Source organism: Alosa alosa, chromosome 15 (assembly GCF_017589495.1).
Source record: "Alosa alosa isolate M-15738 ecotype Scorff River chromosome 15, AALO_Geno_1.1, whole genome shotgun sequence".
In the NCBI taxonomy this organism is placed as follows: Eukaryota; Metazoa; Chordata; class Actinopteri; order Clupeiformes; family Clupeidae; genus Alosa; species Alosa alosa.
Window position 1 is genome coordinate 23,978,827 of NC_063203.1, and position 26,794 is coordinate 24,005,620.

At 40.7% G+C, this 26,794-nt stretch overlaps 1 protein-coding gene and 1 long non-coding RNA gene across 2 annotated transcripts; both read right to left on the reverse strand.

The window, feature by feature from the left end:
- Window positions 1-4,308: 4,308 nt before the first annotated feature.
- Window positions 4,309-21,654, reverse strand: LOC125308615. The gene is made up of 12 exons (XM_048265180.1): window positions 21,565-21,654; window positions 15,482-15,608; window positions 14,902-15,032; window positions 14,675-14,805; window positions 13,730-13,802; window positions 13,542-13,637; window positions 11,856-11,904; window positions 9,806-9,912; window positions 6,534-6,576; window positions 6,290-6,367; window positions 5,965-6,045; window positions 4,309-5,138 (listed from the first exon to the last, which is right to left on the reverse strand). Exons 4-12 carry the CDS (start codon window positions 14,679-14,681, stop codon window positions 5,031-5,033), a joined length of 642 nt encoding a protein of 213 aa, XP_048121137.1. The 5' UTR covers window positions 14,682-14,805; window positions 14,902-15,032; window positions 15,482-15,608; window positions 21,565-21,654; the 3' UTR covers window positions 4,309-5,030.
- Window positions 21,655-21,732: 78 nt separating this feature from the next.
- Window positions 21,733-22,598, reverse strand: LOC125308616. Its single transcript, XR_007195926.1, has 4 exons — window positions 22,540-22,598; window positions 22,174-22,303; window positions 21,949-22,079; window positions 21,733-21,825 (listed from the first exon to the last, which is right to left on the reverse strand). It is a non-coding gene; the product is annotated as an uncharacterized LOC125308616 (long non-coding RNA).
- Window positions 22,599-26,794: the final 4,196 nt, after the last annotated feature.

The window sequence follows — 26,794 nt, forward strand, 5'->3', positions numbered from 1 at the left end:
GTCACCCTCTCTCGCCCTCTCTATCTATCTCTATCCCTCTCTCTCCCTCTTCTTACAGTAGGCAGGCTTAATAGAGTTCCATACAAACTTTGCACTAATCGTTTGCAGGTGTTGTTTCCTTAGAGCATAGCCTACATATCTTGACTTTTTGAGAAACAGAAAATGAAGTAGTGGCTATGAAAGAGATGGGTATATACAGCTATTTTGGGGCACCTCAATGGGTCATGCCACTCACATGACAGTTATTTATAGACCAGGGTGGGCACACTGTTTTCACTCTAGAACAGCATGCAGCATATCTGTGTATGTGTGTGTGTGTGTGTGTGTGTGTGTGTGTGTGTGAGAGAGAGAGAGAGAGAGAGAGAGTGAGTGAGAGGTATTTCCCAAAAGCCAGAGTATATCAGGAGTTATGTTGTCTGTGCCACCCCAACCCCCTCCCCCGTCCTTGTATGTTTACGTGTTTGTCCCTGTGTGTGTGCTAGTGTGTGTGTGTGTGAGAGAGAGAGTGAGTGAGTGTATGCGTGTTCCTGTGTGTGTGTGTTAGTGTGTGTGTGTGTGTGTGTGCGTGTGTGTGAGAGTGAGTGTATGCGTGTTCCTGTATGTGTGCATGTGTATGTGTGTGTGCTTGTGTATGCGTACAGGCGTGCTTGTGTGTGTTAGTGATGTGTGCGCCTGCGCGCGTGTGTGTGTGAGAGTGAGTCTATATGTGTGTTCCTGTGTGTGTGTGCTTAAGTGCATAGGATGAGTTATGTGCAGCACGTCGCTCTAAGTGTGTCTAAAGAGGAGGTTATCATTGTTGTGGTTAATTGTTGTTATCAATGGCAGGAAGAGGAGAAGATGGCTGAGTCTCCTCTCCACACATGTCTGCCTCTCAACAACGATGTCTCTCAGCACTGTAGAGGTATGCACACACACACACACACACACACACATACAGTATACTCATACCCCCCCCCCCCCCCCCAAAAAAAAAAAAAAACCCACCCACACAAGTGGATATGCATAGACACATACACACACACACACACACAATGACTTACAAATATAGACACATGCCATACATAAGCACATACATAAACTCATACATACTCATACACTCCCGTACCGCCCCCCTTTCCACACACACATAAATATACACAAGAATGGAACAATTTATCTATGAATCAAAAGTTGTGGTTGTTATATGTGGTTGTTACATATGTCTCTGTAATCGTCGCTGTTTATTAATATGCCTTACGGTGAACAGTATGAAGGCTTCTCACATGTGTTGCCAAATACTGCCATCTGCTGGTTAGCATGTCAACATAAAGGAAGAAGTTACATTATCAGAAAACCTTGAAATGAAGATATTTTTCCAGGTATTTTTTTTTATTTACATTTAATTTTGTACAAAGCAAGAGGCAAACTGGCATTATAAAGATCATACGATCATAAACAAAATACTGTGAGATCAATGCAAATGTCCTGGAAACCATTCCATTCCACATTTCCCATGTTACAGTACAATTAGACAATTTAATGCAGTGCATTCCAGTGCATTAAGATTGGAAGGCCCATTGTAATGTAAAATTGAGGTAACATACAGTAATGACTTGTGTCATAGTAACAGTTATTGCATTAAGGCTCTGTGTGAAATATAGCTACCAAATAGTTTTGGGCAGGGGCTGTAAAAGAGAGACATTGGAGCCTGAGTGTATGATATCTATCAGATGTATTGCTGAGGGTCCAAACAAGTGTAGGGTTTACTGTGACATTGTTTGGGTGAGAAATACTGAGGATCTTGTTGTAAGAAAATAATGCTTATCTTGACCTCACCATGGTGACCAATGCCTAATGCACTGTGCTTGGGGGCATGCTTTGTAGGAGCCTACAGGGGCCATTTTGTATTGCCTTTGAATTTGTTCAGTTAAAAATAGAATACAAAACGGGAAATAATGGCAAATACACCACACAAAACAACGCTCATTAGCATTGTCTGCATAATCATTACACAAAACAACGCTCATTAGCATTGTCTGCATAATCATTACACAAAACAACGCTCATTAGCATTGTCTGCATAATCATTAGTCACCAGGAGGAAGGTGAAGTCAGTTTCAGTAGCATTAAAGTATAGTAGCTGATAATGAGCAAGATTAAGTAGTTGTTCGAGTGCTGAAGTCCATCAGGTTTTCCTATTTAAGCGTATTGCAGTCCTATAATAACTGGATGAATGCATATGGATATCAAAGACAGGGATGTACCGTTGCCACAGAAGTGGGAGAACTTTATGGCAAGTGAGGAGAACAAGGCAGACCTTGTAGATTTCTCTCTCACCAGTTGTTGCTTCAGGCTCCACAAAACAAAACTGTTGTTGTTGCTGGTGGATTCACTGATGAAGAGCCGGTGGAAGCTTCAACATCTGATGTTAATATAGAGCTTGAGGCTAGATATGAAGAGGCAGACACCAGGATGGTGCTCAATTGCACCAAGAGCCAGGCCTCTGCCATTGTTGTGTCTTCAAGACACACAGATGTCTTGGTTCTCCTTTTGGTCCATTGTGATAAAGTATGGATGAAGGCAGGCACCTCGAAGAAGTAGAAATTCATCCCAATTCACGCAGTTGCCGCAAAGCTTGAAGATGGTCTGCTCGGTACCCTGTCTGCCTTTCATGCTATCACAGGATGCAATACTACTTCTTTCTTGGCAGGACACTCAAAAAAATCCTGTTTCAAAGTTTTCCTTGAGCACCATAGTCTTCTGAAAGAACTTGGCAGAGGTGACCTAAGCAGTACCACCTGTGCTGATGTGGAAGCCTTCATTTGCAAAGCTGGCTCATGCACGTCATCAAACAGTGCCAGGGCCTCTCTGTTTGGTCAGGCTGTTCCTTTGGAGAGAATGCCCCCAAGCCATGATGCATTATCATTCCATATCAAGAGGGCATACTACCAAGCAGCTGTATGGCTCCAAGCAAATCAACAAAGACCTGCACTGCTTCTACTGGAAACTAAGGGTTGGCGAATGGAAAAAGATGCTCTTTTGCCAGTTCTCACTTCCCTTCCTTCTGTGCCTCAGGGCATAGATATTAGAAAGCTAGATTTATTGTCGAGTTCTATTAGGTGGCATTGTGAACGTGGCTGCCATATTGGTGGGGGCAACACCTTTATTGTCTATGGGCAACACTTGCAGCCAATCACAGCCACCTGTCTGATTTCCAGTCAGAGTCACCTGCTCCTCCATTGGCCTCCAGTGCTTGTTGCCCCCACCAAGATGGCGTCGCTATTTACGTACATTCTGGAGCCCAATGAGGTATCTAGCTTTCTAATATCTATGCCTCCGGCTGTTATCAATCTTGTTACATGCCGTTGTAAAAGGAAGAACTGCAACAGCAAAAAATACAAGCTGCAGCGCACTGCTAAATGTCGTTGCCAAACTTCTGCTGATGTTTGCCTAAACGAAGCAGACTAAGCACACTAATGTCACAGAATAGCCATTCTCATGGTGGTCGTTTAGGAAAGAAATGTGAAATGCACATAGTGTGGCAGTTAATGTTTTGTTTTGTCTTGTTTGGTCCTGTCTACTATTTGTTTTTGTGTGTTCATATTCCCTTTGAGAAAATACAATAAAATAACAAAAAAAATTAAGTGAAATGCATAGGCCTATAGGCAAAGTTTAATGACCTTGAGGTTATCAGAGGTCATATGTGGTTTTGCAAATGAAAAGTGAATTCAGCACCCCAATATTTACCAAACAAGGCCATTTGTTAACTTAATTCATCATTTTAGTACATTTCACTGCTTATGAAGCTGAGAAACTGGGTCCAGCTGGGACGCTTACAGCCCTAAAGTTCAATGACCTCTAGAGGTCACCAGAGGTCAGATAGAGCTTGTCATATTGCAGAAATCAGCACACTCAAATTGACAAAGTAAGACTGGTTGCCAACTTTGTCTCAAAAATGCCTGAGGGTGTCACAATTCTGGATTTTGGCACCAGTGTCCTGTGAATTCCTGTTCATTGGCAGCAAAAATGGAAGGAGTCACTCCCATATGTAGAGATCAGGAAGGATAGCATTGTCCACTGGCCTTATTCCACTGAAAAGCAAGGCTGATGCAAACATGACAACTGCCCTGTCCAAATATGAGTGCAGTGCAGTAAGTGTGAAGTGCAGTAAGTGTGATGTTCACCTTTGCTTCACCAAAAAAGAAATGCCTGGTTGAGTTTCAACATTGAAATGAATAGTGACACGGGACGTATCTAATGCACAGTGAAGAGACGTTTTTATGACATTAATCTACATTAGATATATTCAAAATTCATCATTCACAGACATATTTTTTTCATCATTTCATCAGAAAGATCCTGAAAAAAAAAAATTCCCAGTTTTGATTGATTTTCAGTTAAATATGTCAATGGAAAATGAATCCATTTATCATTAATTCATTGTTTTTTACATTGAGACATTTTGAAAATGTTAGTCAGTTATACATGACAGTACCCTAAAATAAAGGTCAAAGGTCAATTTGGGAAACAGGCAAGCCGACCATAAGGCAGAGTACAGAGCTTTATCCATGACGCCGGAGGCAGGTTACGAACACACAAGCATCCTAGTGAGCATGAGAGTAACAAGTTTGTCGTAGACGGAGTCCTACCATTACTTATAGGACTAAAACAGGATAAAGATATTCTTGATGGAGTGCATAAAATCAAAATAAAACAGCTATCATGATAAAGAAAAAACATATTACTCCCAAAATAACTGAAATCATCCTTGAAATGTCTCATTTCTTTATAGTGTAGCCAGTTGGACAACAACAACCTGAGTAGACATTTAACAACTAAAGTGTAGTCTAATTACTGGAAATGTTCCCACAGTTCCCCCATTTTTAGGATTTATCCCTAACGACAAAGGCATTTTCAGTTAAGCAGAGAGATCATACATGTTGGCTACAAGGAATAATAGTGGAGTAAATAGTGCCATCACATACTGTATATGAATTATATGAGACAATATGCAATGATAATATGAATAGATGTTCAGCCATTGAGTCTGCTTAGGGTGCTGGTTCCTGCACAAGCTTGTCCTCAGGATCTTGGACAATCGCTTTTCCATAGTTATACACCTTGCTGGATGCTGGAGGAATTTGAGGATCTTGATGGATCTGTGCACATTGATTAAAAACATGTTTAAACCATTTGCAATTGCAAATAATTTCTGAAGCTACCTTTGTACTACCAGCAATATTGGGTAACCCTTCCTTTCATAGACCCCGGATTACTATTTACCCGGTAAAGGCCCTCACTAGTTGCTTTCAGACACAGGTGTAAGTCCGCATGTTCTGTGGATATCAAGCGGTTGGCTCTTATATCTGAACAACATAACCGGACATTTGGAACTCCAAAGTTATCCGGCTCTTACACTCCCCTTCTAGTATTTCAGACGGACATTATGTTAATGAGCACATGTCTGAATGAAGCAAAGAACATGCAGAGATTCTGTTCATGTGCGTGTTCAACCACGTTCAACCTGTTGGAACCATGCAGAGATTCTGTTCATGTGCGTCGGTATCGTTCACACATAATGTCCGCATGTAAGCATCATATCTTAATCACCCGAAGGGTCGGACATCCGTTTGACAAAGATCTGCTTATGCGGAGGACATGTCTGAAAACAGCGACTGGTTCTCCTTGCAGCAAGCATTGATTGCTTTACTGTAATCAAAATTCTGCTTTGAACACATAACATTTTTGCCAGCCTCGGGAAACATTTAAACATAGACCCCCCCCCCCAGACACACACATACTGCATACTGCACACACAGAGACACACACTTCTTTCCAATATTGAGCCACTAGCTGACACAAGGACCTGCTCAAACAGTAGCTTGTCAAAAATGTGTAGCTATGCCCTGCCATTGCATCTGCGAGCAGTACCATACTGTGGATACTGTTATAATCTAAAGGGAACTTGGTGTATGTCTGATATACCTCAGTGGAATGTGTGGGCATGCTCCATTCTGTTTGGTTGTGCACTATTGTTGCGTCAGTATCAATGGTGTCAACAGCCTCCTGGGGGGGAGAAATGATGGTTAAAATGCAATACTGTGCTGTGGATGCTATCCAGTAGCCTATGAAACAGCCCATTTCTCGCCTGTTTCTCATCAGATTAGTGATATTGTTAGTGAAACATTTTGTGCAAAAATGTGGTTTCTCGTTTTGGTTAAAATAAGTAAAATAAAGTATCCCCCACCTCAATTGTTTGCCCATCTTAGATAAAGTATTAACTATATGTGAGTATGAATGCCTCACATACCTTGGTAGATTGTGTGTCGATAAGCCATGCATCATGATCAAACACTACTTGTTCATCAGTGTCACTGTAGTCAAGAGCCTTAGGGCAAGAAAACAGGATTAAACTATTTACTTAATCCCATAAAGCATCATTCAGGTGATAAATGCCATTTACCATTCAGGTGATCCATTACATCAAAGTCAATGGATAATAAATAATAAATTCAAAGAATCTGTGGTGTTGGCTGTATAGTTTTAAAACCTACCTGACATGAATTTGGAGGCACCTGGATGTGGTTTCCTTGAAATCTGACAGAAGAAACCTAATGTTTAGGTAACATGCAACAACAGAATTCCAAGTGACATGACCACATGTTTATGAGTCTATAATTGTAAGTTATTTGGATGACATTTGTAGTATCTGTATCTTTTAAATGGTGTTCATATCATAATATGGGGGCATCCGTGGCTTTCTGGTTAGGGAATCGGACCGGTTCTATCCCTGACTGGTAGGAAAAATGAAGGTAGGGGGAGTCATTTGAACAGCGCTCTTCCACATCCACATCCAGTGGGCAGAATAAGTATTTGAACCCATGCTAAAGTTGACTATATCATGTCAAGTTGTATATATCAAGTCAAGTTTATTTACAGTATATAGCGCATTTCATACACAGAGGTCATTCAATGTGCTTTACATAAAGAAAAACGATTTTAGCCAGCTGATAACTATGTCTGTGAATCCAACCCAGTGTTCTAGTCTGTGTAGTAAAATATTGTGATCCTAAGTGTCAAATGCTGCACTAAGGTCCAGTAGCACCAGGACTGATGTTTTATCTGAATCTGTGTTGAGGCGTATGTCATTGGAAACTTTAATGAGAGCTGTTTCAGTGCTGTGATTTGCCCGAAAACCAGACTGAAAGTAATCAAAATACCCATTTGATGTTAGGAAGGTGGTTAATTGATTAAAGACTATTTTTTTAATAATTTTGCCAATAAAAGGTAGATTGGATATGGGTCTGTAGTTTTTGGAGGCATCCAGGTTATTCTTCTTGAGAAGTGGCTTTACAACAGCTGTTTTCAGTGACTTAGGAAAAGTGCCAGACAGCAGTGATACATTTACAATTTGAAGGACATCCGCCGCTATGAGGTGAAAAACTGTTTTGAAGAAATTGGTAGGCAGAGTGTCTAAGACACATGTGGAAGAGCTAAGATTCTGTACCGTTTTTCAAGTGTTTCAGAGTTCTATCAAGCTGAACTCTGACATCATGTTTAGTTTCCCTCTGTTTGTTGCTGGAAGTTCAGGTTGTTGAATTTGTAATTGAGCAGATATGTTGAGTCTGATTTTGTCAATTTTACCTTTAAAAAAAGATGAAAACTCATTGCATTTATTAGTTGAGAGAAGTTCAGGCACTAATTGTGTCTTGCTTTGAATATTTCAGAGTTATATGTGCGGAGCATCTCTTTATGGATTTCATAATGGATCTGAAGTTTGTATTTACACCATTTTCTTTCAGTCTTCCTACACTCTCTTTTTAGAAGTTTAACTGCTGGATTTTGCCTCCATGGTGCTTTCTGTTTGTCCTTAACTTTCTTGAATTGTAGTGGAGCAATGTCATCCATAATGTTTGCCATTTTTGCATTAAAGTGATCAAATAAGTCTTCTACAGAGTCTGACAGTTGACTTGACTTTAGTGAAAATGCTTGCTCAAAGAGAGCACTTGTCTGATCATTTATGATTCTCCTTTTTACAATCATAGCTGTGTTTTGAGTGTGTGGGGACATAGACACATCAAAGAACACACAGAAATGATCCGATAAGGCCAGGTCTTTAACAGCTGTAGAGACATCGAGACCCTTTGTGAGGGTAACAAGGTTGAGGGTATGGCGACCCTGTGATACCCCAGAGTGTGTTGGCCCCTGTACATGTTGTGTTAGGGAGAAAGTATCGATTAGTGCAATGAATTCCTTGGCATAATTGTTTTCAGGATTATCCACATGCAAGTTTAGATCCCCTGATAGAATAAGACAGTCAAACTCTATGCAAACGACTGATAGCAGTTCACCTAGCACCTAGATTGTCAGTAATAAAATCTGAGGAGAAGACTTAATGCGTGCACACAGATATTCAAATGAAGTAAAGTCACCGAATGACGACTGATTGCACTGAAAATACATCTTGAAAATTGTGGCTATAAACCCCACCTCTTTTATTTGCTCTGGTAGCACTCAAAAAACTGAAATTTGGGGGAGCTGATTCGATGAGAGTAGCAGCACTGTTTGCTTGATCTAACCATGTCTCAGTTAAAAGTAAAAAATCAAGGTTGTGTGTGCAAATTAGATCATTAATTAAGAATGATTTGTTTGAAAGAGATCTGATATTTAGGAGTGCTAGTTTTGCTGTAAGTGTTGGGGAAATATGGTCCATGGGGGAAATCTGAGGTTGATGTGGTACGGGTAGGAGATTGGACTGGTTTACCCTATAAGCTCGATGCATTTGTGTTCTATTTCTTGTCAATACAGGAATAGAGAATGACATGGGCTTACTGGGTCCCGGCATGTTCTCAAAACTACTGTCAGTACCATTTATATTGCAGGGACCCTGAGAATATCATACAATACCGCCATCATCATCATCAAATAATTGTCCCCTGCAGCTGCTAGATGCCAGCTGAGAATATGAACTAAGAGGTTGTTGCTGCTTAAGAGATCCTTCTGAATGGAAAGGGGGAGGCCGTGGAGGTGCCATGTGCACCTTTGGTGCTAAGGGTCTTGGGGTACTAAAAAACCGCACAGTTGAAGGTCTTGGTCTACTAACGAGGTGGGATGTTGATGGGTATACAGTTGAAGGTCTTGGGCTACTAACAAGCTGCAAGGCTGATTCTTGCAGGGAAAATCATGTGCTGGGGTGGGGATGGTGATGGGTATACAGGGGATCCTGGGGAGTTTGATTGGGTGGAGACGTGATTGGGTGTAGGTGGTGATGGGAAATCAAGGAAGATGGGGTTGAATATTGGTTCAGAGTTTCCATCTGCCTGCTGAGGCCCTGGGGAGTTTGTTGCAGACGCTCCGCTTTCAGCATGTATTCCAGTAGTGTATTCCATGTTGTTGTGTCTTTGTAGTGACAAGGAGTCGACGGAGGTGGGGAGGGGTATTGGTACTGGTGTAACAACATGACCCTTCCTTTCTGATAGCCCCTTATCAGCTTTGATAGGTGCTATCTCCTCATGCTCATAGAGGCGGGCAGATTTTTTTATTTTTAAAGGCCACTTATTTCATGGATCCAGGATATTATGCATCCTGATAAAGTTCCCTTGGCCTTTGGAATTAAAATAGCCCCACATCATCACATACCCTTCACCATACCTAGAGATTGGCATGGTGTGTTTTTCAGTTAGCCTATTAGCTGGTTTGATTTGCACTGAACTCAATGAGCATCAAACCAGCTAATAGGCTAACTGAAAAACACAATGACCTTCACTCTGGAAGTACTTAACTGCCAACTCGATGCCATGGAAAGCATCGAGGAGCCCGAACTTACCCGCTTGAGAGCGCCAAGGCAGGGACTGCAGAGTGTCGAGGAGCCTGAACTCGAGTGTGGTGTGGAGCCAGGATTAGAGCGTGTCGAGGAACACTGCTGCCAGAATCCTGAGGGAGAGAAAGCTTTATTCAGAAAACCAATGAAGAATCAGTATTGTGTGTGTGTGCATGGGCGGACTGGCCATCTGGCATACCGGGCATTTTCCCGGTGGGCCGACGCACCTTTTGGGCTGATAGAATAGGGTATATATAATTTAATCATTTTGGCCAATGATCGGCCTAAATGAAGGATAATCAGCGGCCCATTGGTTACATTTCCATATTGACACTGGACTGATCCAATAACAGCTCATGTCAGACCCCACCCCTCCTGTTTTGGCTCAGAGCCAGGATTCTGTGAGCGCATCAAAAGTTAATCGAAGTTGCCTACATGAAATTGCAGCGGGTGCCTGTAGTGACAATTGTGCAAAAGTAACACCAATGTAGAAGCTTCAAAAATACAATATTGCAAGTAGGCTAGCATATGTCAGCAACATGTTGAAGTTCGTTGAGTTTGAACGAGGATGTAAGCAAGCATACAGAGGAGAGGGACAGTGAGCAGGTGATGGAGAAAGCCTAGTTCAGGCTTTTACATGATAAGAACTCAGTGGTGGAGCAGGTAGGCTCTGTGTGACATGCCATGCTGACGATGTTGATTATTATGAGATACTAATTGCGATAATGTAATTATATGGTAGGCTAATGAATTTTCTAAATGAAGGATTTGCAAACCCGGACAGCAAAAGAGTATCAAATCGACGTTAATTGTTGGTCAGATTGATCAGTTTATGTCAGACACCCAAAATTCAACATTGATGGCATGAGTGGTGGTTGGTCTCTCAAAGTAGAGTGTCGAAAGGGTCTTAGAAGGGTTATCATGATAAAGATGGGCTAAAAGACTGTAGACTGACGGAAATGTAGGCTACAAAACGTCAAGTCTTATTCATGCACAAGCCAACTAAGCTAATATATCACCTATAGGTTACTGGAAGACATTGGTTCATGTAGCTATACTGTTCCAAAATGTACCAGCAATGTAGGTAGGTAGTAGGCTACAGCCTACAGGAATAAAATATTTCCAGCAACAGCCCTGTTTATTTCATGTTGTTTCAGTTGTCCTGATAGCTGGTATAAATTACATTAATGTCTACGACACTCTAGGTAATTTAGCTATTTACACATAGGCTTCAGTAAATGTTTGGTGCTGCTGCCAATTGAGCATTGTATAGTTTAAATGTAGCCTATTGAATAATTTGAAATGATACTCTGAATTCAAGCAGAAACTCTTCTTTAATAATTGCTTGTATAACCTTCTTGAATATGGAGATGTGCTCTATGTGTAACGGATGCCAGCTAGCTTAGCTGTGCATGTGGAACGTTGGTAAACCTCACTCCCCGACGCCTCAAGAGTGTTGCTGGCATGCAAGCCAGTAGCCTGGGCTATTGGCTCAATTGTTAGCGCGCTCGCCTCCCGATCCGAGGTGCTGCTGTTTGCGGGTTCGAGTCCGGGCGTGTGCAGGGCTGAATAGCGCAGGTTCAACACAACGCAGGTTACATTGGTGCCGTGACCTGGATCGGGAGTGAGGTTTAGGGGGGTGAGTGTAACGGATGCCAGCTAGCTTAGCTGTGCTTGTGGAACGTTGGTAAACCTCACTCCCCGACCAAAGAGTGCTGCTGGCATGCGAGCCTGGGCTATTGGCTCAATTGTTACGTGCGGCCTCCCCCTCGGTGCTGCTGTTCGAACCGAGTCCCCATGCGTGTGCAGGGCTGAATCGCGCAGGTTCAACACAACGCAGGTTACATATGGCTACCTCTGATTGGTCAAAGTGGCCTACATCACTTTCAGTGCTCCATGACAGTTGAAATATGCATATTTAAGGGTAATGCAAAGATTGTGTATTTAATTAGGTGTGCCCGACCGATTTGAGGGCCGCTTGGGCCAAATATGCCAGGGCCGATTTTTGGTCCCAGTCCGCCCCTGTGTGTGTGTGTGTATGTAAGCTAATACGTACCATATTTGTAATCACAAATTGATTTCTGACAAACTCGTAGCGAATGAACCTGTAAAAGGAGAGGGTAGGTCAAATATTTTCTCTGTACTGATTTCCGATCCAATTTGGGACAGATGTAGCCTGTCATGATAATGTGCACATATGATACAGACCTTCACATGAATTTCACATTTATGTTGATGTAAACATGTCATTAGAATGCCTTGTCAGGGTAACACTTTAGAATAACATGTGCTTAGGGACTGTTTGTTATTTATTGAAGGGGCCACTGGAGGAAAATAGGGGAGGGTCATGTCTTTTTATTCTTTGTTTAGGAGAGGGTCACCCAACTTTTTTTTGTCTGGGGGGGGGGTCACCCAACTTTTGTATTGATTGTTGATTTCTGTCGCCAGATTTCTTTTGCTGTCAACATTGAACATTGAAAATAAGGGAGATTTCCCGGGTTTCTCACCCAAAATACGGGAAAATGTCAAAATTCGTCCCCATTAACGTTGGAAGGGTTGGAGCAACAAAGTAGCCTACTTTATTCACGCCTAACAGCCTGTATTCATTTGGTCAAATTTATACAGCCCTAAAAAGTTTAGTTTCCCATGTACCCTAACTTTAAACAGTGTGCATGCTTAACATAGTAAAGCATATTTGTGCTTCATTCATCCACACATCCAGCTCCGTTTTTGACAAGCATTTCTACCAATTGACCTTGTTCCTGCCCATCTCTAGCTTTGCTGTCTCCATCCTTTTTGTTTTTGTTGTTTGCAAAAAAATATATAGTATTTATTGGTAACCAGCAACAAGTGCAATTTTTTAATCGCTGTCATTCTCTCTCCTGCGCAAACAAAAATGTGTTACGTTCCAAATAGCAGTGCGTAATTTTGCTTCATAAAGTTGAACACATACATTTGGTTATTTCATATAAATATCCAGTTTATGGTCTACAGTGTAGAGTTGGTAAGTAATGGTAGGCCAACTTGGAGTGAATATACAAACAGGGGATTCTTTGTCTATTCGTAGCTGAGTAACCTGATGGTAGGCAGGTGCGCACGTAGACATACGGCCGAACACTGCAAGCGTCAATGAATCGCGCTCTCACGACAACCACGCCATCAACTTAAATAGGTTAACATCACACAAGTTCGGATTCAAGCAAGTCCTTCAAGCAAGTTCTCACTTTAGATTGGGGGCTGCAAAATTTACTATAAGCATATTAGTTATCCACCTCTTTTGTCTTATACACCATTAACAAGCATTAACAAGCTGCATGTTAACTGTTAACAAATATGCTTGTAAGTAACTTAAAAGGCTGCTTATTAACACTTACAATCGGCATTTTAACAGTTAATGTTATTAAAGGATAACAACAGTTAACTAACTGTTAGTAATTAATTGTTAACTGCTTATTATGCACTGTTAATACCTAATAAGCACAAGTTATTCTAAAGCATTAGCTGCTACCCATGTCAAATATTATAATCTAATTGTTAGTACTACAGGGTAGTATTATCAATATTGATCAAAATATCGATATGGCTATATTGTATTTGCAGTCACAAAGGTTTTCATGGTTTCTCCACTGTGTGATGTTATAGACTGATTCATATGCAGCATCGGTGTAGGACCACAGTAAACAGTCACAGTCCAACTTAATTGTATGATGGTTTAATTAAAGGGTTGTTGGATTTCCCTTACCTGTTTTTCATATCCTTCCTTTGTTGTTTATAATTTCTGAATTCATCGTTTGTCACAATCCATCCATTATTGGTTTTGGCATCATCAAGCATAAGGCTAAGTAGGATATTTGGAAAGAGAGAGAGAGTGAGAGAGGTGAAAATGTCATGTGGGATTTATATCTGATTCTAATGAAAGCTCTCACTTACCAATCATCGTCAGTTGTAGAATCAACGTAGACAATATGGCAGTAATCTTTCAGACGGTCTTGAAGTTTATATTCTAAACAAACAAACAATAAACACATGTTTATACATTTCTAAAAACAAACCTGAGTCAAAGCATGTCAGTGTAGCCTGGGAATGGCAGAGAGAAAATAATTTAATATTGAGAGCACATTTGACCAAAACATATTAGTGCGTAGGTACCCTCTGCAACGTGTGACACGAAATAGAGGAAAGCTATTACAGTCGGTCTCTTTAAGTCTATAAAATCACTTTTAAAATACAGAATGTATAACTTGTCCTAAAGTAAAGGTTGCAGTATTACCGACAACAGGCCATTTAACTGAAATGATTTTGTTATCGGGGGACATTTTTGTAGTAGATTTGGTAACCCTTAACTTGAAGGTACAAGTATCTACATAAGAGTGACATGACACTGTCATAACCCTAACACTAACCCTAAACCTAACCCTACTGTAACTTGTCATGACAAAAACCGAATGACACTTAATCACAGAAGGGTAATGTCATAAACATTTATGACTTGTTTATTATGTTTATGACATGTTCTTGACAGTGTCATGTCACTCTTATGTAGATACCTTCAAGTAAAGTGTAACCGTAGATTTGTCCACTTCATAGACAGTTCCTGGGCTCTGTCTGAGAGGTTATAGGAAAGTCATCTTTTAATTAAAACTGGGTTGCAGCTTGTTATCTAGCCTACTACAAATGGAGGTGCTGTTTGTGTTTTAGCAATGTAACTTATTGATCAAGGGAAACAGGTGTAAATAGCCACTTTCCAGCTTTATCAAACTTGGTCTGTGCTACTACTTCCTATGGTTAATGAATATGTTATAGTCTTGCATTGGACAGAGTAAGCAGTTGCCAGCCTCTGTAGATTGTGTGTCAAAGGATAATGAGAAAAATTACCGTCCATTGTGTACTTGGAGAATTTCCTCCAGGTTGACACATAAACTTTAATGTCATGATGACCTTTTCCGCAGAAGTGCTGAACTGCCAGGAAGATGCCACGCCATGAGTAGACTATGTCAAGGCCATGACTGGAAGAGAAATTATTAATTTATTGGAAAAATCCTAAAATGTTTGTTTCCTTTATAAAAAAGTGTGCAATGATTGTCATAGTTAAACACACTTACGTCTTAGCCACATTGCCTCCATCTATGATCACCCGCTGTGGATTGTGGTCTTCACTTGTGTAAAAATCTAAATCTATTGGTTCATTCCGGATAGAAGAATAATCCTTCCAGAACTTTTTGAGTTGATCTATCTGTGGGTAGACAGACCAACTTAAAGGTGCTCCAAGCGACGCTGGGTAACGTCACTTCTGTTGACTTTCAAACAAAACAAAGAGCTAGCTCGCTACTTCCTCCCCCTCCCTCCCGTGCTGCTCCCGTGCAATTGAAACTCTCCTAAACGTGCATCTCGTCTGTGATTTGCTGGAACAGTTTATTCACTGTATTCAGGACACAGACAGCTAGCGGTTGGTTAGGTGATGTTTGCAGTAAGTGACATAAAATGTTTTAGCCTAAAAAATGCATGGCATCGCTTAGAGCACCTTTAAGATGAGATTAAAAAAGAGCTGTTTATGAAGAAAAAAGCTTATAGAAAAAGTCTATCTAAAATCAAAATACAGTGTCTGTATCTGTAATACTGTATCTATCTTGTATGAGAAAACACATACTTCCCTGGAATTTATTTTCAATGTAATAGACATACCTTTTCTTTAACTGCATCTACTTTGTCAACACTGTTTGATTGAAGTATTGTCTGAAGATCTCTCCCATCTTTTCCTTTTGGGTTTATAGGTAGTATGAAGGTATCATTGAATATGAACTGAAGAATTCTTTGAGCAAAGGGTACATAGGGCAGCAACTTTTAGTACAATGCTGTGCTCATAAATATAGGGATGTAGACAGAGGGATTGGTAATGGGGAACAAATCAGTTAAAAAGTTATCTTTCAGTCAAGTTCACTCGACCTTATCCAATGGGCAGTCATCGATCTTAAAGCGATGGTTCAGAGTAATTTCACCCTAGGGTCCTTTGCACCATGACCCCGAGCCAAACACCCTCCCAGAACCTTTTTTCCCTTGGTCGAACCCTGGTCGAAAGTAGCTTGTCAGAAACTAATGACGTTCTGCAGTCGGTGATGGAACCAACTTTTATCTCAGAAATTACCCCCACTAATAATGCCCTGAATGGTATGAAACTTCTGCAGTAGTACAACTATGACCTTTAGTCCAATAACGAGGCATTAGAAAGTTTGTAAGTGCACCAGGAGTTTATTATGACCGCCGCGCAGCGAAGCGGCGGTCATATAGGTTTAGTCAGATTTTTTTTTTTTTTTTTTTCGATGTCCAAATTTCCGTCCAAGGATTCCCCGACACTGAAAGACCGGGTAGACGAAACTTGGTGGGCATGTAACCCCATATGGATAGCATGGAACCATCATTTTTCGTTTTGATCTGTAGCCCCCCCGCTGGACTGCACCCCCCGAAAGGAGGGTAGGGCAGACACAGTTTTCTGTGAATATCTTGAGAACCGTAAGGTTTAGGAGGACCATTTTTTTTTGTTGATCTCAAGGGGCCATGTCAACCCATTCCATAACCACTCATTTCATGTATAGCGCCACCTAGTTAAACACAAAAAAGTAAAAATGAGGTGTTGTAATCGCAGGTATCTTTGACCTAACATAGTCAAAACTGCACGAAATTGAAAGTGTAGGATCATTATGACACCCTCTGAATGCACACCAAGTTTCGTGTTCATGGGGGGCCACACAATAAATTAATTTATGTTACTATACACCAACTGGCCTGTAGGTGGCCGGAGACAGTTTTCTGTGAATATCTCGAGAACCGTAGGGCCTAGGAGGTCCACCTTTTTGTGTAAGTTGGTCTTAAGGGGCATGTCAACCCATCCCATTACCACTTATTTCATGTATAGCCACCTAGTTAAAAAAATTAAAAAGCAAAAAAATTAGGTGTTTTCATCACAATATCTCTGGCTGACAAGGTCAAAACTGCACGAAATTAAAAGTGTAGGATCATTATGACACCCTCCGAATGCATGCCAAGTTTCGTGGACTTTCGTTCATGGCGGGCCTTACAATAAAATAATTTATGTGTACATTTAGTGACGTACACCAACAAGGATTCCCGGACACTGAAAGACCGGGTACACAAAACTTGGTGGGCATGTACCCCCACATGGATAGCATGGAACCGTCATTTTTCGTTTTGATCTGTAGCCCCCCTGCTGGACTGGACCCCCCAAAAGGAGGGTAGGACAGACAGTTCTCTGTGAATATCTTGAGAACTGTAGGGCCTAGGATGACCATTTTTTTCCGTATATTTGCCTCCAGGGGTCATGTTAACCCATTTCATGTGCACACATGTGCACAAACAGATACACACACACACACACGCATACATTCACAGTAATCATAATGTGATGACACATACTCACACAGTAGACATATGTACGCTTGCATGCACAGGCACATACGCAGGCACACACACTAGCACGCACACACACACACACACACACAAACACTCACACACACACACACACACACCCCACACACATAACATAAACATAACACAAACAATCAAGAATTTCTCAGAATTATGAACAGGCAAGATGGAGGTGGGGTTGTATAAAATGAATTTTACATGTGAAATCTATGAACTAATCATGTTTTGGTACTTGTTGTCTAGCAGATACCAGTGAGATTTGAGTGTGGATAATGCAATTTAGTGAGACAGAATCATATATATGCCTTTCAGCGTGATTTCTTTTTGTGGAAAAAATGTGCTGGACTGGCGGCGGTCATATTTTGTACCGCTCTGCGGTACATCTAGTTTAAATAAACTCCTGGTGCACTTACAAACGTTCTAATGCCTCGTTATTGGACTAAAGGTCATAGTTGTACTACTGCAGAAGTTTCGTACCATTCAGGGCATTATTAGTGGGGTAATTTACGAGATAAAAGTTGGTTCCATCACGACTGCAGAACATCATTAGGTTCTGACAGGGCTACTCGACCAGGGTTCGACCAAGGGAAAAAAGGTTCTGGGAGGGTGTTTGGCTCGGGGTCATGGTGCAAAGGACCCTAGGGTGAAATTACTCCGAACCATCGCTTTAACCAATCACCCGTCTTCCAGATTTGTTTGCGGGCCACAGCCTACAGTATAAGGCTGCACTGTGAGAAACTAGTCCTAAGTATAAGTATATATATATATATAAGTATACAAACTCTTTTGATCCCGTGAGAAAAATTTGGTCTCTGTATTTATCCCAATCCGTGAATTAGTGAAACACACTCAGCACACAGTGAACACACAGTTAGGTGATGCATACACTAATCCCGGCGCAGTGAGCTGCCTGCATCAACAGCGGTGCTCTTGGAGCAGTGAGGGGTTAGGTGCCTTGCTCTAGTCTAGGGCACTTCAGCCGTGCCTACTGGTCGGGGTTCGAACTGGCAACCCTCCAGTTACAAGTTCGAAGCGCTAACCAGTAGGCCATGGCTGCCCCATAGTCCTGTTGGCATTCTTCAGGAATCACAAAGATCTCAAACTAGAACTTGAAGATGAAGCCAGCAGGAGAAAGCTCCACTGCACACCAGTCTATGAAGTCCCCAACCCAAGCTTTGCTGGCTTCTCCCAGTCTCTGTTCAAACTGGAACTGACCAAGAAGCCTTTTTCAAGGAAACTACTTGCAGCCTTTCTAAAGGCCCCATATACTCCCAAAATACGGATGGCGGCAGATTACTCCACACGGCCCGACCATCCCTGCATCGGTACGGACAGGTACGGTCGGTGTGTAGCCATGCCCAGGCGTTTCTATGTTCTTCAACCTTCTGCCCCCACTGTGCCATGAATGCTGGGTTGGCCGCCCTCCAGTGCCAGGGAGCTGTTACTGTGTTCACACAGTCTTTACTGCATTCAGTCCCCTGCTTGTACTGTATGAAAACAGCACGCGTCTGTTTCGTAGTGAAAATCTTCCACCTGTTAAAAGCAGGTGTAGTCTAATCCAAATTCTGGTTAAGTGTGTCAATTATAGAAACTTTCAGAGACAGCTGAACCAGTATTCAGAGCATCATTTTTCTTCATTGTAGGCTACTATATCAAAAGCAACTTTAACTTTTGTTTGCTTTTCTAATATCCAATTCCAAATCTGGTGTTAAATCATAGCCCTAGTCTATGTGCAATAGAGGGCTAGTATTTTTTTAGCGGAGTACAACTACTAGGCTGTATGTCGCTGCTTGTATGATCGCTAAACTTTGATTCTTTTTAATGCCTCAATCAGTTAACTCCATTCAACTGCGCTTGTGGTTCAGCTATTTGCACGCAATTTACGTTGTTGTCGGACGGTCAATGATGAGCACTGTTTACATAATGAAGTGACATCTTAGTAAATTCCACGCATGGGTGATGTTGTTTGAAGTGTGGAGTGCGAGTGCACTTGACCAGCATAAAATCGGCATGCCAGACTGACCGGCCAGTAGCCGGTCATGGGCGATCACGTGAATATGGGCCAATTCCGGTCACCAGCCGATCAATCGGTGCATCTCTATACGCAAATTGTAACCCTTTTTTTTAGCCTCATGGGACCTGGTCCATTGGATCGCTTTAGAATGCTTACAGAGGACTTGTTTCTGGCAATGCAGCCTTATATAGGTAGTGGCCCACGGAAAAATCCCTGAGATGGGTGATTGAAGATTGATGATGTCATCTGAGAATGACTTTCCACTAGTTAACACTTCCTGTTGTCCTGTCCCTGTGTTCTTCTTCAGAAACCGAGGCTACGGTATATACATAACCATGCATTCATACTGTTTAACAGAACCCCTGAACCATCCCTAACCCTTGGAGAAGATTTGTTTCTTCAAGAAAACTATTCCCAAATACCCTGTCACCCCCTTGTTATGTGGTTACATTAAATATTTTACCTACCGTTTGTTACTTATTCCAGTGAAGGTATCCTCATCTAACTGGGTAACAATAAGGCCATCAATCCTCTTAGCCAGTGCCTCCATGAAGCTGGAAGACAAAGATTTCTCTTTAGTTCTCAAAACCCAAATCATGAAATGACAAGTTTTAGTGAGATAGCTCTCCAATGGGTAAATTATCCTAGCATAATGATGTATCATGTCATTACTGGTCTCAGTTTGATTTCACAATGTACCATAATTCACTGGCTCCAGATGGTATGAAGATTAGCAAGTCCTGTAGATGGTCTTGCAGTCCAAACAAGTAGTGTGTTTCTTTTGATGGGAAGTAGTTCAAGGCAGATTCATTTAACAGACCCGTTGCTTCTAATAGGACAAGAGCAGAGGTGACAAGTTGTGATTTTTACTCCATGCATAATTGTATGCAATATGCCAAAACTGTGCAAACAATGACACAAGGTGCTTTGTCAGCCATTCTACAAACTCAATTTTTTTGTGGAAACAGGGTGTGCAAACCGCTAAGATTTATTAAACCTGATGCTAGATGTTATGTAAGGGAGAATGTATGGTCCCCTAGTCATTATCGGAATATAAGTCTCAACAACCAGGGTGTGCAGAACCCCAACTCGAAGAAACTTCACACAATGGGTCTTTTAAAATACTTTTGTTACTGTTTTGTGGCTTCCGCTGAGAAAACAAAGTGGTCAGTGATCATTTGACCCAACCTGTGCAATTGTTTTCTCCCAGTACTAGTGGCTGCAGCCATAATATGGCAAAATGACACATGGCTGTCACAGGCATAAACTTGAATTAATTGCCCGGGTCGGGTCAAATAATCACTGATCACTTTCAGATCACATAAATAAGGCATTCTAGTAATCTGTTTGCATATGTCAACTTTTTGATTCATTGTTGATCTTATGACACTTACCAACACTTCTACATTGTTTCATCTTCATCCATTCAGGGGCACACACAATGATGTTTGTATGTGTTTGATTCATGTTCCAGAAGTACTGGACAGCCATGGCGATGCCTCGATAGGAGTAAACCAGGTCCCGGCCATGACTAGATGAGAAATAGTCAGAGAATGAATGAAATTGACAATCAACTTAGTGTATTGATGCAGAGTTATTACTCCTCCTCCCCTCTTCATTCTCATTTATGTTTTAAAGGTGCACACTGCAAAAACTGCTTATCTAACAAAATCTAACCAAGTGTTATTAATCTTATATCAAGATAAGAAAAACTAGTTGGTATTGTTTTCAGTATAAAGAGACTTACCTAGTGCTTTTTTGTGAAATCATTTGACTTAATTTAAAAAATAATTCACTTATTTTAAGACATCTTATCTTGAAAACAACCAAATTTGTCTCCCAGTGCGTTAAGCAAATTTGTCCTAAAAACAAGCAATTTTTTCTGCCAGTGCATTGAGCAAATTTGTCTTGATAAGACTCCTTAAAATAAGTTAAAGTCTTCTTAAATTAAGTCAAAATGATCTTTTTTGAGAGGGCTCTAGGTAAGTCTTTTCATACTAAAACTAGATTTTAGATTTAAAATTAGATTTTTAATCTTAATATAAGATCAATAACACTTGGTTAGAATTCATTTTTTGCAGTGCAGTCAGCAATCATATGCCTCCAGTCTCTGTAGACAGCCCAGGGTCTGAAATTAGAAACTGGTTTCTCTGGGAGTACTGAAGGGATGTGTGAGCTACCTCTCTGGTGTGTTATAAAATAAATAAAAAACAAACGTGGGGTCATGCGCAGTTGCTGACTGCACCTTTACAGTAATCGGTCCTTTATTTTCTGATTTCTCAGCTCAATCCAAGTTTCTTTTATTGCTCACCTTAGTGCAAGTTTTCTGGCATCAAGAATCACCCAATGCAGTCTGCAATGCAGGAGCTGGAACCAGACCTGGGAATGGAAAGTGTTGAGATGCTCGAACTTGAGCTGGGACTGCTGAGCGAGAATCACCCATTGCCGTCTTTGGTCTATTAGTTCACGTTTTCGGTCATCAAAAATCACCCAATACAGTAGTTTGGTATTAGGCTTCCTTAGATTGAAAGGTTTGTTTACGATGTTTATATATAATATCCCTCCATAAGCCCTGTAAACAAAAACAAAATCAGTCTTACTTGCCTGGAATAGCAAGTGTATCTCAGAATAGGATATAGCATGTATTTATTGCATAGCATTTTTTATTATACACTGATAGTCTTCTGTATCTTACCTTATAGTCTCATTGCCTAAAGTCACCAGTGGTAGGTCATCATTTCCTGGTTCTTCAGAAAATCGGTCAAGTTCCTTAAAGTCCAGTATGATCCTAGAACATGCCTCCCATTTCGGCAAGAAGTCCTGAACCTATTGTTGGGGAAAAACATTGTCTGTATGACTGGTAACAATTCATGGTCAATTTGAATGAAATGAAATGAAATACATAATTTAATGGGCTTACCAATTTTTTAACAGATGGTTTGTTTATATTCTTTTTTGAGAGAAACAGAGTGGAAATATCTGGTTCCTCTTTACCCCGTGGATCATCAGGGATTATAAAGGTATCTTTCACAAATGTAAATTGAAGAATTCTGTGGAGGAAAGAAAATATATATATATATATATATATATATATATATATATATATATATATATATATATATATATATATATATATATATATATATATATATAATTTATATTATTGAGCTTTGACATTGTTATTGAGAGACATCACTCAGGCGTATCCATTAAATCCAAACCAAAAGTAAACTTAGTTAAGTTTTTGGTGACCCCTTTTTTAACCTGCTAGCATCACTACATTTACCTTTTGTTTGGTTCATGTCCGGCTCTTGGAGTAGCAATCAGCGCATCCAATTTCTGAACTAATTTTTCCATGATGCTGTAACACAAATTATTATTTAGTTATGAAATGCTGTGACCCAGCAAGTGAAATGCTCTCACATTCCCCCAAATATAGTAGTTATACTTTAACTCTGTATCACTGACATCACCGGGTCACATATTAGCATTATAAGCCACATTGCTCCTCCTGTCTATAGGCAATATGCCATTTAATGTCCAATGATTTGATAATGGCAATTTATCATTACTGGTAACTGTGACTCTTATGTACCAGAGTATTTGACGTGTGACATGCTCTCATGTTTCATAACAGTTCATGAATATGACAGGACATGATGCTGTTTTGTTGCTGAAAAATGACTGTCATGACATCTGAGATAAAAATGCTAATAACATTTATCTTAAAATGAAGTATCTCTGTATTTTCTGTCATTTAAATGATCTAATAATTGGTCCAATTTTGATTTCACATATCCTGTCTCAGCAGATACACTATAATAGACAAAAATTATTGGAACATCTACCATTGCACCCACAGGAACTTCAATAACAGCTAAATCCATAGATATTAGAAAGCTAGATACCGCATTGGGCTCCAGAATGTACGTAAATAACGACGCCATCTTGGTGGGGTCAACAAGCACTGGAGGCCAATGGAGAAAAGCAATATGGGGGCCATGTTCACATATGCCACCTAATACAGTGTTTTTCAACCACTGTGCCGGGGCACACTAGTGGTGTGGCGTCACTCACTGGTCCAGAGATTGCATCAGGTGTGATTGGATGATTGCAAAATAAACTGTTGCATCAAAGAATTTATAACCATATGCTCTCATTGATTGGATGATTGCACTATTTGTGGTATGCAGGCATTGTACAACGGGGGCCCCATATCCAGTATTCACAGAATCATCACATATCCAGTTCATAACAACAATTAAATTAGATATAGTCACCTACAAATGAAACAGAGGGCTCTTGTTTTAAAATATCCTGGAGGTTCAGCACAACAGTTCACTTGTGTCAAAACTAAATATCTTACAAATAATAAGGCCATATCTGTGTATTATTTGAAATTTTAGGCTACAAACAACAAATCATTACTGGTTTTGCTTGGCTGATTAGCCGACTAGCTGCCTGACCAGCATAATTACATTTTTGAGGTGGTCCACATTGTCAAGTGACACTTAAGCTCAAACAAGCTGAATTGAAAAAACAAATACGATGATAGTTATTAAGTTTGACTTTACTGAGAACAATGTTTGGAGACTGGACATGTCTGGACATGTTTTTTGGAGTGTTAGCAAGCAAAGCTATAACACATGCAAAGCTAAAGCCGCGTTTGATTACAAAGCACCTGGAATATACTGGAAACAACTTCAGGGAATACATAGAGTTCCAGTAACATCAGAGTATAAATCATAGTAAGCATGTCATGATTACAAGGGGGTCCTTGGAAAATGTTCTCCCCCGGAAAGGGTTTCTGGCCCCAAAAAGTTTGGCCCGTCTTTGAACGATACTTTCTGACCACAAGTGTGTGTCTCTGATTTTTCATGCGTAAAGACAACTTACATGATTACTGTGTAACTAGGAATATACCAGCTAGCAAATACATGGGTTGAATCTTGCCACAAATTCAGAGAATATAGTTCCAATTAGATCTAAGAGTTCAAAGTATAGTAAACCTGTTATGATTCTCTACTGGAATGGGTCCCTGGCCCCACAAAGTTTGGCCGCTGTCTTAGAACAACACACTCTCTGAGCTTCTGATAACTATTTTTATTTATAATCATGAAGCAACTTACTTTATTAATGTCACCTTTTTCAGAGCTGCAGTGGATCTTGCTGAAAGTTCAACTGAATAGTGTCATCCAGGCTATTTCCTTAAACTAATGTAGACTACCTTTACAGTTACGTCACCATCACCGCCGACTGTGATTGGGTAATTTGATTGGCTCACTGCCAGGGAATATGTACTAGTGTCATGTCGTAAGGTTAAGCTTGTCATAACTCATGTTAGACAATTACATTAAAATTTCATATAAGGGCATTATACATATCTAAAGCATATTACACATATTTAAACTAGATATACCGCAGAGCGGTACAAAATATGACCGCCGCCCTGTCCAGCATATTTTTTCCACAAAAATAAATCACGCTGAAAGGCCTATGATTCTAACTGTCTCACTAAATTGCATTATCCACACTCAAGTCTCATTGGTATCTGCTAGACAACAAATACCAAAACATGATTAGTTCATAGATTTCACATGTAAAATTAATTTTATACAACCCCACCTCCATCTTGCCTGTTCATAGTTCTGAGAAATTCTTGAATTGTGTGCATGTGTGCATGTACAGTACATGTTTATGTTATGTGAATGTGTGTGTGTGCTTGTGTGTGTGCGCGTGCTTGTGTGTGTGCCTGCGTATGTGCCTGTGCATGCATGCATACATATGTCTACTGTGTGAGTATGTGTCATATGTATGATTACTGTGAATGTATGTGTGTGCGTGTGTATCTGTTTGTGCACATGTGTGCACATGAAATGGGTTAACATGACCCCTGGAGGCAAACATACAGAAAAAAATGGTCATCCTAGGCCCTACAGTTCTCAAGATATTCACAGAGAACTGTGTCTGCCCTACCCTCCTTTCGGGGGGTCCAGTCCAGCGGGGGGGCTACAGATCAAAACGAAAAACGACGGTTCCATGCTATCCATGTGGGGTTACATGCCCACCAAGTTTTGTGTACCCCGGTCTTTCAGTGTCCCGGGAATCTTTGACGGAAATTTGGGCCCCTTCGCTGCGTGGCGTTCATAATAACTTGATTTGTTAGACAGACATAAGCATAGGGCATTTCTCAGTTTAACTCTCAGGTCTAAGCCCACTCTGCTACCAGTCCACATTGATGGGGTCAATGTGGAGGTGGTTAGCACCTACAAGTATCTGGGTCTCCACCTGGACAATAAACTGGACTGGTCAGCCAACACTGACTCACTCTACAAGAAAGGGCAGAGCAGGCTGTACTTCCTGAGGAGGCTGCGGTCCTTCAATGTGTGCAGTAAGCTCCTCAGGATGTTCTACCAGTCTGTTGTTGCCAGAGTCCTCTTCTATGCAGTAGTATGCTGGGGAGGAAGCACAAGGAAGAAGGATGTGGGGCGAATTGACAGGCTGGTAAGGAAAGCTGGCTCTGTAGTGGGAGCTGAACTGGAGTGCATCACTTCACTATCTGACAAAAGGACCCTAAACAAACTGATCAACATCTTGGACAATGAGTGTCACCCACTCCACAGCACTATTGTTAAGCAGAAGAGCCTGATCAGCTGGAGACTTCGCTCACTGCCTTGCACAACTGACAGACTGAGAAAGTCATTTGTCCCCAGGGCCATTGAACTGTTCAATGCCTCACTTAAGGGAAGAGGAGAGATAGACTTCTCTGCATAGTCTGTCTGCCTCTTCACCCCCTCCATGTTTGGTACTGTCTGTCCACTAGCCACTTGTACCACTGTCTTTATGCCTCACTGTTTGCGTGCTATATTAGCACATCAGCACACATGCATAACCCCGCCCCCCTCCATGCCACAGCCGAACTGTGGCCACACTTATGCATTTTCTTAAATAGTTAAATATATAGATAAATAGACTTTACTTTTTTTCTGCATTGTTGCACTGTTGACTTACTCATTTGCACTATCACCATGACCACTATCACCATTGCACTACCACCATGACACTCATTCACACAGAGCACCTTAGAGCACCTTACCATACCTTACTATGCACAGAGAATCACAGGCTCAGTCCCTGCCTCAGTCATTGCAAGCACCTCTGATTTATTAATCACCACTACGTGGATACTGTTTTTAGAATTGATTTAGATTAAGTGTTAGTATAATTTGTATTTTTGTAATTTATATTTTAGTATATTTTTATATATTGTATTTAAGTGTCAGTTAGTATAATTTGTATTTTAGTATATTTAGCATATTCTTTATCTTCTACTGTCCTTACTGCTTAGTTGTGTTTTTATATTATATACTTTAATTACTCTTTCTGCTGTTAAAGAATGTGTTTGTGTTGTATGTATGCTGCTGCTGAGACCTTGAATTTCCCCTGGGGATCAATAAAGTATCTATCTATCTATCTATCTATCTATCTATCTATTCGTAAATCTTCACTATTCACTAATATGCCTTACAGTGGACAGTATG